Below are 12,966 nucleotides of genomic sequence, written 5' to 3'. Positions count from 1 at the left end.
TGAAAAACTGTTTTGATTGAAACACTAAATTAATGATTTAGCCGAATTTGTAAAAATTTTAGTGATGTTCATCTGTTTGATTTAAAAAAATAAAATATTCAAATCATTATACGACTATGGCCGTTTTTCTTTCACTCATTTGCCTTCTTCTCCTCTAATCAAAGACTAATTTTGGGAAAACAATTTTCACGAATTTTCCGAAATTTTACTATTATTAAAGAAAATGCCAAAAATATGGAAAGCTTAATAAAATATGGGAAGATATTATACCAAAAGTGTCTTCCTCTAGTTCAGCGAAGCATCGGACGGTTCGCAGTTCCGCAGAACTGAGAATACACCACGATGGACAATGGTGACACTTACTCATATCAAGGTGTGTTCAATCTTGAAATTATGTGACAGTAAATTAAAGTGAGAACCCCATAAGGAAGCATTCATAATTTACGTAACGTTTTTCAGTGACAGAAAAAAAATGAAAGAAAGTCACAACAGATTCTGCTACAGCTAAGTTTTTACCTCCCGAGTGAAGCGTGATTTCCATAGATCAAGTGCAAGGTTATTCGAAATGGCAAAGATCATCCACAGAGAACCCCTGTGAAAGTATGTGAGATGAGAAGGCATTTTGTCCAAGTTTGAAAATAGAAATAAATGTTTTCTTGTAAAATAATGAACTTAAACACTTGCGCCATACAAGAAACGATTATAATTTTACCTGAAGTCGGGCTTGCATGGTATTATTGTAAAGGTAAGAATGTCAACTCTGTGGCACAATAATAGTCTCAATATACAGAAAACACTCTTATATCGCATCTGACCTCACTTCGATGTGCTCTAACTCGGAAAAGTCACCGTCTACGACCAACTTTTTTTTGCTCAAAAGATTCTGTTTAACACGAGGAACATTAAAAAAGAATAAAATTCACATCTCACTCTTAATTAAGTCCAATTCAAGCGCACCGTGAAAAACAAAGAAACCAAATTTTTTCTGGAAAATGGAAAATCGGACTAACATGAAAAAATCAAATATTTCCTGAACAGGACAACATTCTTCAAAAATTCTTCTTTTCTTTTTTGTTTTGAAGAACAACTTTTTTCGTTCTTCGTTGTGAAACAAAATGGTGTCGGTGTACGGTTTTTTTCAAACAATAGATCATTTTCATTATACGGTATAAAGTTCCAAAACGTTACTGCCACATTCATAAATCTATTTTTGACATCAGTACGCCACTTTGCGACCTCTTTATGCACTCAATTACCGTACAGTAACAGTAGACTTTCGAAAAACCAAAAAAAAAAAAAATCTTGGTTTTTTGGGTTTTGGAGCCCATTTTCCCCTTGAGGGTTTTGTAAATTTTCCTTGTTAAATATAAAAATCCTAAGGACGTTGCAACTTGCATTGAGACACCTCAAGCATATTCCTTATGGTATTCCGCGGGCTGCTAGGAATCTCGCGCCGCGTCATTCACAATAATAATCATTTTGACACATTTTGTATAAGGAAGATGTCACTTTGTGGATTATTGTGAATGACGCGGCGCGAGTTTCCTTAACACCATTCCGCGCGGTACTTGTCAACGTAACCCCACTTAATTTTTCGTCAAGTAGTCCTTAACCTCAATCAATTCAAGGTTCTGAAAGAACCTTGAATCAATTGACGTTAACTGCGTTCAATTTACTGATTTTTATATGAAAATCGTTCGTTCAATTCATTCGATATTTTTCGACATGTCTGACAGTTGGGATCGTGTCTGACGTTTACAAGGTCATGAAAATGATCTATAATCGGGAATATTTCTTAACTTTGAGGTCACTTCACACTGTCAATAGATCAGTGTCAAATATGTTTGTTCCAAGGTCATTTCGTAATGTCAAATTGCATCCACAGAAGGCGCGATACAATATCCACGAAAATATTTCAAAGAAATTGGTTGACGTTTAGGTTATGTTCATCTCTGAGGATGAAATCGTCGGCATTCGTATTGTCAAAGTTCGGGTTTACAGTTATTTGGAACAAACCTATAAACGGTTTCTTCTCTCAAAATAGTGTCAAATGAGTTGTCAATTTCACAAAGCTAACCTCAAACAATCACAGGTCCATATAAATTTTTGTAACATTGTGGTTAGCTTTGTGAAAATGACAGCTCATTTGACATCTCAAACGACATTGACGATGATCTTTTCCAAACTTATTTTATTTGAAATTGTTTTGTTTTGAAAATCTGGATGTTTTTAGCCGTTCCCTGAATATTGCAATATATACCAGCATTTGCATGGCTCCCGGAACTGACACTTTCCACCATTTTTTACCATCTTCCCTAGACAACCACCTAATCTTGTCTACTAAGATACTTTTAGCTTGATGATACAATGCCAAAAATGTTGAAAATAATGATGATAACTAACTGCACAATGCATAATTAGTTTAGAGCCACTTCCTGATGCTCCATCGCCTTCCTAGCCTAGAACCTAGTGATTTTACGAGATTTTTTCAGATATTTTTTTCTGGATTAATGTCATTCTTCTTGAGATGACCATCAACTTCACGGTACTGTTAAACTGGTACTGTTTAAAAAAATCTGTTCCGGAGATATTTGATTTTTAATTTTCTCATATAAACCGTTTCCCCGGCTGGAAAAGAACTTTCCCATTTTCCAGTAAAAAATTTAACTCCACAGTTTTTCATGTTCAATCGCAAATCACTTGAGATCAAGCAATGATTGGTACTCTAAATAGAGTACTGAAACGGGACAGTGTATCGAACACATTTTAGCACCGTAAAATAGTACTCTATTTGGCAGCTGTCACTCAAAGCACTGTTGCTTGTAGTGCGTTGGATAAAAGAAAAATTTGAAAAACGTAAAGCGAGCCGAGCTACTTTTTCTGACACAAGGAACCGGACTAAAGGAAACAGATAAGAGTTGATGGCTACAAGCAGAATTTAGTCCAATAAAATGGTAAATTATGGGGCTCGTTCAAATTCATCGCAAAACACAAATAAACACAGTAAAGTCAAATGTTAAAACTGAAATTTCTAAATTTTTATTATTTTTTTTAATATTTTCAATATCTCTAACATATTAGTGTGGTGTGTGTTTTGAGTTAAATAAACAAAAATGGTCGTGTAACATTATGAGACAAAAAAGAAGAGTTTAACGGCAGAATGGGCGTTAATATAAAACTCATCTGCACTGGATTTCTTTTTGGGTAGAGCGATTGGAGTGTCTTAGCCAATGTAGCGTTCTATGCATGCGACCCATTAATTCTGCCGATTCTCACGTATCAATGCCAAACGTTGCTGTATCAAATCCAAACGGTTGCTTGATGATGTGGTTTCATTCTGTAAAGTGAAATGGGATCAGTTAGACAGTCTTCGTTGAGCTAGGATTCTGGAATTTAGAGTAGGGCCTTTGGTGCTGGGAAATATTACCATTTTAGTCGGCAATTGTGAGGGGGCTTGAATGATTCTTAAGTGGGAGGTCGCTGCATAATGTACTATGTGAACAATTCATCGTCAGCATTGACTGATCGAACACTAAATTGTCGCAAATTTTATTCTGACATTTTTCTCTACGGTAATGTAACCTCTCATTGCGAGGTTGAATGAAGTTAACATGGTGATGAATGCACTTTTAGGAAACTGTTCAAAGATGATATCCGCGCGTTTTCCAAAATTTCTTCATGATTCTTCGGGACGACAATTTCAAAAATCGTAATTTCTAACATTCAACGAGTCGCTAGCTTCCGTTGCACTGATGGAACCTTTTTTTAAACCAACTATTGCTTCTAGAATTCCAACCTCTAAGAACTACCATCAAGAACTCATTTCATAGCCTAACTGCCCTGGATTCCGGTACATCGAATGGTGCGGTTGAGTTTTTTTTTTCGAAACCTTGTTCAGGTCGCTCCGAACTGATAAATAAAATGGCCAAAAATATCACAGGTACATTCACCACCATATGTGATAAGACTTCATTCAACCGCACCAGGACCTCGAATGAGATCTTGGTTATCAAAACGGAACAAAACACGGAGCACAAAAGACTCACTAAAAATCTGACTTTCATCCTCTCCGAAAACCAAGAGCTTATTGGAGAGACCGTGGCAATGAAACTACGAATATGACGAGCGAACTTCCCATTCCAGACTCATTGAAGCCCAATTAGTCCGGCTAGCAATTTACATCATGCTTACAAGAGAATTCACTAACTTACCGCAGCACACTTAACGACATGAACTGGCTGCTCGGACGGAAAGATAATTCATTTAACTGAACAAATACACCATCGACACATGATCGACTTAGCACTTACCTCTCGTTCTGTTCGAAATTCCGGCGCAGCAACATTATTGTTCTGCGCTGCCATCTTCACCGTTGCACTGTTCATGTCATTGTCAATGCCATATCGATCGTTGACCTGCTTGTTTTTGTTCAACAGTTGATTCAATCGCGACATGTAGTAGTCACAGTCCGTTTTGCCGGCGGTGACGTTGTTCTCCTTGGAATCGTTTTCTCGGTTCGCATTCGCCTGTTCGTAGCTCTGAAGGCTTTCCTCAATGAACTTCTTGAACACTGGACTGGAACCTTTCAGCAGTGGCGCTATGTCAACATCCGGATTTTGTTTCTGTAAATGGCCGACAAATTAGGAAATTATCCGTTACATCGTCAAACTACTCCGACCAACCTTGAATTCGTACAGTCTTGCAACGCCCTCCTTACTGGTGTCCTTATCTGAGATCAATTTGAAAATTTGTGACATGGATTCATGGGTCTGTTTCGATATTTGTCTCTCCTTTATGGCAGCGTTCAGACTATTTTGCGGCCCCTTATCATTGGATGCATGATCCTTATGAACGGTCTATGTAAGAAAACGAGAGCTTTGTAAAACCACTTCCAATGAAATGAACAGTTCCGTTACCTTCAGCGCTTTCAGCAAGTACGTGTAGAGCTCTGAGCTCTGTGGAATTTTGCCCGTGTGGAGTAGAATGTCTCGACCCTTCAACTTAGCTATATTGTGAATAATCGTCTTAACCGTTCTGTGCAAGAGAATAACCAAAACAATTACTCAAATGCCCCCCGTGAATCTCGTTTAACAGACAAACCTTATCGGAGTATCCGATGGGCGATTATTCCACCATGACTGCGGGAGTGCGCTCATAAAACCGTGAATTTCTAGAAGTACCAGCTCATAATCAATCTCGTCACTTTTGTCCGGCATGACCTAGCGAACGACAAAAAATTAGACAAAGACGTTGAGTGATGCCCCTTACATCATACCTTAACGTTACGCCAAATGCATTTCATTATCAGATCGGTGAATTTGGGAAGGCTGCCGCCCGAGCATGTTTCTTTCAACAGGCGGATCATTGCGCTGTAAGAATGGGAAATTAATTGGGGTAAGGGATTCCGTCTCCAATGAAATTGTGGCAACATTGACCCCACGTAGTAAGAACTTACCAATTCAAGTTGGTAAAGTTTGACCGATCCAAGACCCGCAAACAGACGCCATTTATAACTTTAGTGTATTGTCCTTCATCACCACTGGCCGACAGTTTATTGTCAGCCAATAGCCCGAGCAGCATTGCCAGCATCTTCTTCAAACTTTCAACGCCGATGTTTTTTCCCAGCACATGCGACGAAAAGAACGAATACGAACTGGACAATATCGGTTGATACATAACCAACGATTCACTCAACGGCAACTGTGACAAGATCTTAAACTGAGCCAAAATACTGTCCACGTACATGTCCTCGTAGTTCCGCAGTGCGGCTTGCTTTTCCGGACAATCCAAAATGTCATTCAGTTCGTTCAGTGCAGCCCGCGCCTGTATGGAGTCGGGACTAGCTATCGACCGAATTATGCGAATGAGATTCGGATCTTCTTTCGGTAGAACATCGGCCAGACTGAAACACGGGATGGGAATTGATAAATGGCTGGGAAGACGTGAACGAGAAAGTTAGGGAAATTTACTTGTTTTGTGTCGGTGCTGTGCTAGGTCTCGATGGACTGGCCCCTAGACCTGCGTCAAACGATCTACCATGTGATGTGTTGGTGGTTGTTGTCGAACGCGATTGTGATATAACTGACTGAAGCTTATCGGCGGGATATCTTACGCCGCTGTAGTAGCCAATCTTTAACGGAGAATAAAGGCATGACGTATCAATTGAGGGATGATCCTTCTTCGGCAGATCAGCGAAGCGTACCCAGTCTTTTTCAATATCGCGTATGACGTCTGCATTGAAGCCGAACACTTCCGGCGCTTTTAGCCGTAGTTGGGAATGGTCAGGAGTGGTTCTGTGGAAATTTCGAGACATTTATTACTGTCGTTCCGAAACACCACCCAGAGTGCATGTAAGTGGGATTCGTCTGACAATAATTACCTTGTATCGGTTGGACTTTCATGTTGTATTGGAATTTCGGGCAACGCTTCCGGAACGTCATCGACCGGTTCTGGTTCTGGTGTCGGCAAGACAACGGTAGCATTCATTTTTGGCGATTCTGCTGTCGGTTTCCTAGTTTTGCTCGCCCGCTTAATACGTTCGTCCAACATCGACAAATCCTTTTCGTTCAAGTTGCCAATCAGCTTGTACACCTTGTCGCCGGTCAAAAAGTACGCCTGAACGACACAGTTCAAAGCAGCACTGCGTACGGAATTGTCTCGATCGGAAATGTGTCTGGCGATTTCTTTCAGTGCCACTTGCGGTGTAGGATGACACGCGCTCATTCCGTAGATTTCGATTAGGCTGCCCAATTCGTCTAAGCACTCAGTGCGCTGTCGTGCATTTTTCGACTTTAGTCCTTCCATGATGTAGCTGAACACCTTGGTGAACGGATACACAACGCAAATCTGACGGAATATGCCACGAACGCCGTTACGAACGGCATCCTTTGGATCACCGATTTTAATCAATAAATGCGGCAAGAAACAGCTACCCTCATTCTCAGCCATGACATATTCACTATCAGCCAACATTTGAAACACCGCCGTCAAGTAATCCAATCCCTTCAGCAGCACCGACGGATTCGTGTCGTAAAAACGCAACGAAATCCATTTCAGAATCAGATCCAAATTGCAGACCAGCGCCTTGGAATTGCTCTCACGATCTTCGATCAATGAGTCGATGGCTTTCAAGTGGTAACGAAAGTCTTCGTGGAACATATTGGCCATCAGGGATTTATTCACGGACGCTGTGCTCATCTGATCTTTCAGCAGGTCGGTGAATTCTTCTCTCGGCGTCGTGAACGTCCATTTCAAAACTTTGAGTTTTTGCTCATCCAACAGTCGCTGATTTTTCAAATTATTGACCGCTAGAAGTGGTGACGTGTCGACTTCTTCCTCTTTTTTCCGGGCAGCAGCCGGAGCATTTTTTGCAGCTGCAGCTGGTTTCGTTGCCTTGCCTTTATAGAAAATGGGAATTTGAGAACGCACATCTTGCTGATCCAATCGAATGACGACAAACCTTTAACAGCTTTGGGTTCCTCAGAAACAATCGGAGCTTGTTGCTTGCTTTTCGGTAACGGTTTCACTGGTAGATTCGGTCTGACTTTGTCTAGTGCAGCCAGAATGTCCTTTTTCGCCGATGGTTTCTGCCGCTCAAGCGCTTTTATCATGGTCTCGTAGCTGGAAGGACAACACAAGACAATAAGTGGCATGTTACCCCATGAACGCTCACAATGACTCACCCCAAATGTATCATAAATCCAAGAATTGCCTCGTTCGCATTCTTCCGAACATCCGGACTTCGATCGCAAATATTCAAATACAGAAGCGGTAGACACGTCAACAGTTCGTCTTTCGAAATGATTTTCGCCGGTACTTTCGGCAGTTTTTCGGCCAACCAATTCCACAATTCCGTTTTTAGAGCCGGCGTGCCAGTTTTCAACGCTTCGACGATCATTTCGCCTTCGAAGAATTCTTTGTAGCCGGCCTGATCACACCAGACATTGATGCAGGTCATACTAGCTGCACGAACAAATGGTTTCGAATCACCGAGACAGCTGAGGAAGCCCGGAAACAGTACTCGTACATGTTTCGAGCATGCAGGACCCATTGCTTCGGCCAGTTGTTGTGAGATTGACAAAGATGTTTGCGCGATCTTTGCGTTGCTATCGACGAGCCGTTGAGCTAATGCTTGCGGTAGTTCGCCAAGGGTTGGATGTATCCGCTTTGCGTCACCTATGATTCCTACGAATGGAAAACCGACAATTAATCCACCGCAAATCGTCGACGTAGTGGCTACTGACCCTGTAGTTTGGTTAATCCTTCGTTACGAGTTTTCCAGTTTTTGTCCGAAATCTCTGTCAGTAGTGCCTCGGTAATCGAACCGGATATGTCGACTCTGGGTATCATTTCCGACAAATCAACAGGTTCGGCTTCGAATGTGTCTTCATGTTCACTGGGACGAGGGGCAAGTTTATCAAAATTGAAATTTCTTGACTTGTCCGCGTAACTTACTTCTTCTCATCGAAGTCATCGTCCTCGGAGTTTACTTTCACACCTCGCGTCGGTTTCGGCGGCTTTTGTGAGGCATTTTTCTGGAATTCGGCTTGGATTTGCTGCTTGATCGTATTTTTCTCCCCGTCAAAGAACATCATCAGCGAGTCACCGGTGTAGAGATAAATGATACCTGTCGAACGAGGTCAATGCATGGCATCACAGTTCATCGAAAGGAATGTCGTTAACAATTACCTAATGTTGTTATCGTTGCTTGACGAACGGTTGCGTTGACACTTTGCAGCGCTTTCTTCATGAAGTCGATGAGCTTCTTCGGTTGAACCTGGAAGCCGATTGAAGACGACAATTGGGAATTTGGTCTTTACCAACAAAACGGATCACAAACCTGTAAGCCAAATGCCTGAATAGCTTCACCAGTCAGCTGCAATGCTTCCATTTGCACTTTCGGTGACTTCTGCTCGAACGAATAGCTCAGCATTTTGACGATCATGTACTCCAAATTGATTGCATCGGCTATTGCCAAGAGACATTCCGCCGCGGTGGCACTGTTCTTAGCATCACCAAGCTTCTCAACCACATCGTTCAGCACCATATCACCAGTGGTGGTGCTGATGCCGAACACCTCGACAATTTTCTTTATAATTTCCAATTTCAATTTCAAGACTTGGAAATTACTTTCCTGTGTTGGAACGTCATAGAATTAGCGGAAAGCGAGAATGCGAATCTCAAACATCACTCACCTTGAGACCGGGCTTCTTACAAATGATTCGGATTAGAACCTGCGATATTGACGGGCAGCTCTCCAGACCACTTACGGTGCTCAGGAATGTCTCACTGGACGACAATCTGGTTTTCCAGTTTGCGTCTCCCAATTCTGCTAGAATATTACCGGGCAATAGATCAGCCGCACGTTCGTCCACTTCCTCGGGTGTCAATTCCCGTTCAGCAGGACAAATTTTTGTTGAACTTGCCGACTTTGCGACACGAGCAGAACTACTACCGCCACCACTGCTGACTGCTTTCTTGACTGGTGCTGGTTTCTTTGCAACAGCCGTTGATGGTCGGGCAACTGGTTTAGCTGCTTCCTTCGCTGCTGGTTTCGAAGGACCCGAAGGTGCTGTCACTGGTCGTGTCTTTGGAGCGGCTGGAACTTTTACAACTATCACTGCTTTCTCGGCACATTCCTTTATCTTGGCCAATTTCAATGGATCGACGTCGGCCAGATGTGGAGCTACAGTCTTTTCGCCCAGGAGTTTCATCAGAGTGCCCAAAGTCTCTGCGGATGCGTCACGAACGGCTGGATCCGATTCGTTTAACGTTTTGAGGAGCACAACGACGAATGTTTTCAGAAGTTTTTTGTTGAAAATTGAAGGCAACGTTCTCGAAAATGCGCGAGCTGTAACGGTTTTAACGGGAAAATGGTTATTTTGATTGGACGTCGCACGTTGCTGTGAGTGGCTGATTTCTATACCTAAAAACAAGCACGTCTCAGTTTTGATGCTCGGGTTCTTGTTGTTTAGCGCTTCAAGCAGATCCTCCTGAATGTTTTCTAATGTCAACGATGGGTACATCGCGTCCATACAGTCACGTAATGCTGTGACCACATTAGCTTTCTTCTCTTTGAATTTCTCCAGAACTGTCGGCACACAAGCCTGCAGAGAAATACGTTTCACTGACTTCGTATTGAACTCGGAACCGTATCGTTCACAGGAAAATGTCACTTACCGGTGCGTATATGGAAAATTTCTTATTTAGTCCACGAGCTAGGGCAGCTAATGACTTCCCTGCCAACGCCACCAAAACAACATTCGAATCCTTGGCAATGACTTTCCTCAAAGCTTTCACAACATCTCCATAGTCGCCGTTCGCCAATTTCGGATTCTGCAGTAACACTTCCAACGCCTCCAGTGATTCCTTTCGCAATTGCCATTTCTTCTCTTCCAATTTGTCGTAAAAATCTTTTGGCAATTTGGATAGAATGTCAACGGGGTCGATAAGATCCATTGGATCAATGTCAGCTGCGGGCTCATTTGCGTCGTCACCATCAGCTTCGACGTCTTCATTATCATTCGATGCACTGTCAGCTGCCACTTTTTTCATTTGTTGAGACCGTAAATATCTTGACGGTTCAGCCTTGTCGCTCTTGACTTTTTCGAATTCAGTCTCCAATTCGGTTTGAACAACGGCAGGGACTGACGATAAATGTGGTTTGAGTGCGGGTCCGATCCACCTGAAATGCAAAATAATTTCTTTAGTGAAGTGCAACACATGACGCCGTTTGCCTGATTGATGTATACCTGAATATTTCAACAATCAACGCCTTTCCTTCATCACGAACATTTTTGTCTCGATCGGCTAGCAACACTGGTATTTGTTTGAGGAGCGGCTTAATGGCAATAACTTTGTTTCCAAATTTGTTCAGTGCAAGCGACACAATGGCCGTGCTTCCGGCTACAATTTTCGGATTTTTCTGTTCCATTCCTTTGACCAATTCCTCCAGTGCAATGTCCTGCTTCTCAATTTCGATGAACATTAACGCTATCTGTGTGGCTAGATCCTTTGTTTTAGCCTTCGGCGCGGCAATACATTTCAAAACAAGCCCTGCCATCACATCACCGACAATTTTGCCAGCATGACCGCAATTTTCCACATAAATCAGTGTAGCTTCAAGGCCCCGTTCCTGTGCCATAGCATGACTGTCCGTAACGAATTTCTTGATAAGTCCATGGAATTTGTTCCATTCGGTCGATTTTTCATCATCAATTTCACTAAAGATTTTGATTGCTTCTTGGTAGCCGTGCAGACGTGCCTTCCACAGTTTATGTGCACACCTTTCGTCAACGGGAAGTTTTTGGAATTCAGTATCCTCCTCCATTTCGGCAATTATATTTGTATGGCTTCCTGGAACAATCGGAATTTGTACGCCGCGGTTAGGACTGTCATCGAAGCGGAAGCATTCAGAGTTGTGGGGAATTGGGTCTGAACAATTTGGTCTTGAGAATTGTTCCCTATCAAAACGGAAGACTGTCACTCTGACATCTGCTATACCCAGCGAGGTATTTCAATCGTTATGCCAACTAGATTACGCTAGGCCAATCAGGACAATCACACAAGGAACTGAACCTCAATTGGCGTACAAGTCGACTAACTACTAATCGAAAAGGAAGACTGTCAATGTATACAAAAGGAGTAAACAAAGGAGCGCGATCGATTACAAATTGCTCTTTGTGGTATGAACAGATTTACACGACGACGACACACCCCTAAATAGAATTTCTACTTTTAACAACAAAGTGACGTAAAAGTCTCGAACAGAAGAATTTCTAAATGAGGTGGGTGAGGCATAACAACACAATTGATGATGCGTAACATCAAAATTGAATAATTGGATGTCGTCTAATACCGATTCATTGTTCCGATCCAATAGCCGGTGTATGAAATGAAAATATTGCAAAATGAGATGGATACAACAACATTATGAAGCAATCCCATCAATCACATGAATTATAAAAGTAGAGATGTGCCGTTCGTTCATATACATATGAATCATAGCGAAAAAAAATCTAAATAGAAATATTACGCAGGACATGACGTCGTTAATTGGTCCTGTCAACATTTATTATCCTTGACTTTGATTCATAACACACAGCCAAAACATGGAAGTGTAAAACAGACTTTTCGCTTTCACTTCCAGCCACACCAAACCAAATCACATCGAAAACGAATTCCGATGCAAATAACGGACTTTCTTATTTGTATTGTTTTTACATACATTCATTTCATATTTTACGAGAACCTAGGTGTTGTTGTGTCCAATAAAAAAATTGCTGTAGACAAAAATGTCAAAAACAAAAAAAAGAGATTTTTTGGTATAACAAAAATGGATGATTTTCACCAACGGTTAAATTATGTTAACTTATTGTTGACACCCATGAATAAAAGTAGTCGTACAATCGGTGAAAATGGAATGATTTCAATCAGAAATGTGCGGACCACCGTTCGGGAACATTTTCCGAGAAAATTAGCACAAAAGAAGCGAAAAATATCAAATAAATCGAACAGATGCGATTCGCGGTCAGAGGGTTTTAACTTTGTGGCGAATTTTTCTCTCAACTTAATGGTCGACCACCGTCGACTTACCTTACAATTAATTCAATAAATAACAGACAAACAACAGCCACACTGTCACACAATCGATATTTTCAATGAGTTTACGAAGAAATTAAATTATTTCAGTTTGAGTTTTGTTCTTCTTGCGTCGTTCTTCTTGCAAGTTGGAAAATTTCTTTTAGGATTTTGACATTGGCTACGTTGGTTAAACTGTTTTTTTTTGGCAAATGCACACCATGTTCGTTCACTTTTTCAATTCGTATCTGTCATCCGTTATTGCGCCATAATTATACATTGAAACGGATTCCTTTTGTTACTGTAGTGTACAGCTACGTTACATCTTTCCTTCCGGTGAGTATGCAAAGTCTCAGGGTTTTGGGAGTAGAATACAGCTCCATATAT

The 12,966-nt window shown here is 41.5% G+C and overlaps 1 protein-coding gene across 4 annotated transcripts; it reads right to left on the bottom strand.

The window, feature by feature from the left end:
* Positions 1 to 3,023: 3,023 nt before the first annotated feature.
* On the bottom strand, positions 3,024 to 12,754 carry LOC119084095 (protein mini spindles). Of its 4 annotated transcripts, XM_037193936.1 has the most exons (22): positions 12,595 to 12,754; positions 10,752 to 11,355; positions 10,180 to 10,684; positions 9,926 to 10,106; positions 9,195 to 9,850; positions 8,840 to 9,133; positions 8,689 to 8,776; positions 8,455 to 8,626; positions 8,244 to 8,395; positions 7,683 to 8,184; positions 7,460 to 7,620; positions 6,380 to 7,397; positions 6,203 to 6,293; positions 5,970 to 6,130; positions 5,456 to 5,902; positions 5,276 to 5,369; positions 5,101 to 5,219; positions 4,917 to 5,034; positions 4,683 to 4,856; positions 4,311 to 4,622; positions 4,212 to 4,238; positions 3,234 to 3,337 (listed from the first exon to the last, which is right to left on the bottom strand). In XM_037193936.1, exons 2-22 carry the CDS (start codon positions 11,327 to 11,329, stop codon positions 3,257 to 3,259), a joined length of 5,931 nt encoding a protein of 1,976 aa, XP_037049831.1. In that variant the 5' UTR covers positions 11,330 to 11,355; positions 12,595 to 12,754; the 3' UTR covers positions 3,234 to 3,256. The 4 variants fall into 4 exon arrangements, with proteins under 4 accessions (XP_037049829.1, XP_037049832.1, XP_037049830.1 ...); XM_037193934.1 differs by having other exon boundaries at positions 3,024 to 3,337; positions 5,970 to 6,293; XM_037193937.1 differs by lacking the exon at positions 4,212 to 4,238 and having other exon boundaries at positions 3,024 to 3,337.
* Between the last annotated feature and the right edge of the window lie 212 nt (positions 12,755 to 12,966).

The sequence above is a fragment of the Bradysia coprophila genome, unplaced genomic scaffold (assembly GCF_014529535.1).
Source record: "Bradysia coprophila strain Holo2 unplaced genomic scaffold, BU_Bcop_v1 contig_732, whole genome shotgun sequence".
Taxonomy (NCBI): domain Eukaryota; kingdom Metazoa; phylum Arthropoda; class Insecta; order Diptera; family Sciaridae; genus Bradysia; species Bradysia coprophila.
The sequence above is the reverse complement of the archived record's forward strand: the minus strand, read 5'-3'. Positions and strand labels throughout refer to the sequence as shown.

What these genes read in the sequence shown, in the direction of transcription:
- LOC119084095 (XM_037193934.1), bottom strand. Translation starts at nt 11,329, where the DNA reads ATGGAGGAGGATACTGAATTCCAAAAACTTCCCGTTGACGAAAGGTGT. An exon ending in GTAAGAAGCCCGGTCTCAAG is followed by an intron (nt 9,134 to 9,194) that starts GTGAGTGATGTT and finishes GTTCCAACACAG; the next exon opens with GAAAGTAATTTCCAAGTCTT. An exon ending in GGAACCCAAAGCTGTTAAAG is followed by an intron (nt 7,398 to 7,459) that starts GTTTGTCGTCAT and finishes TTTTCTATAAAG; the next exon opens with GCAAGGCAACGAAACCAGCT.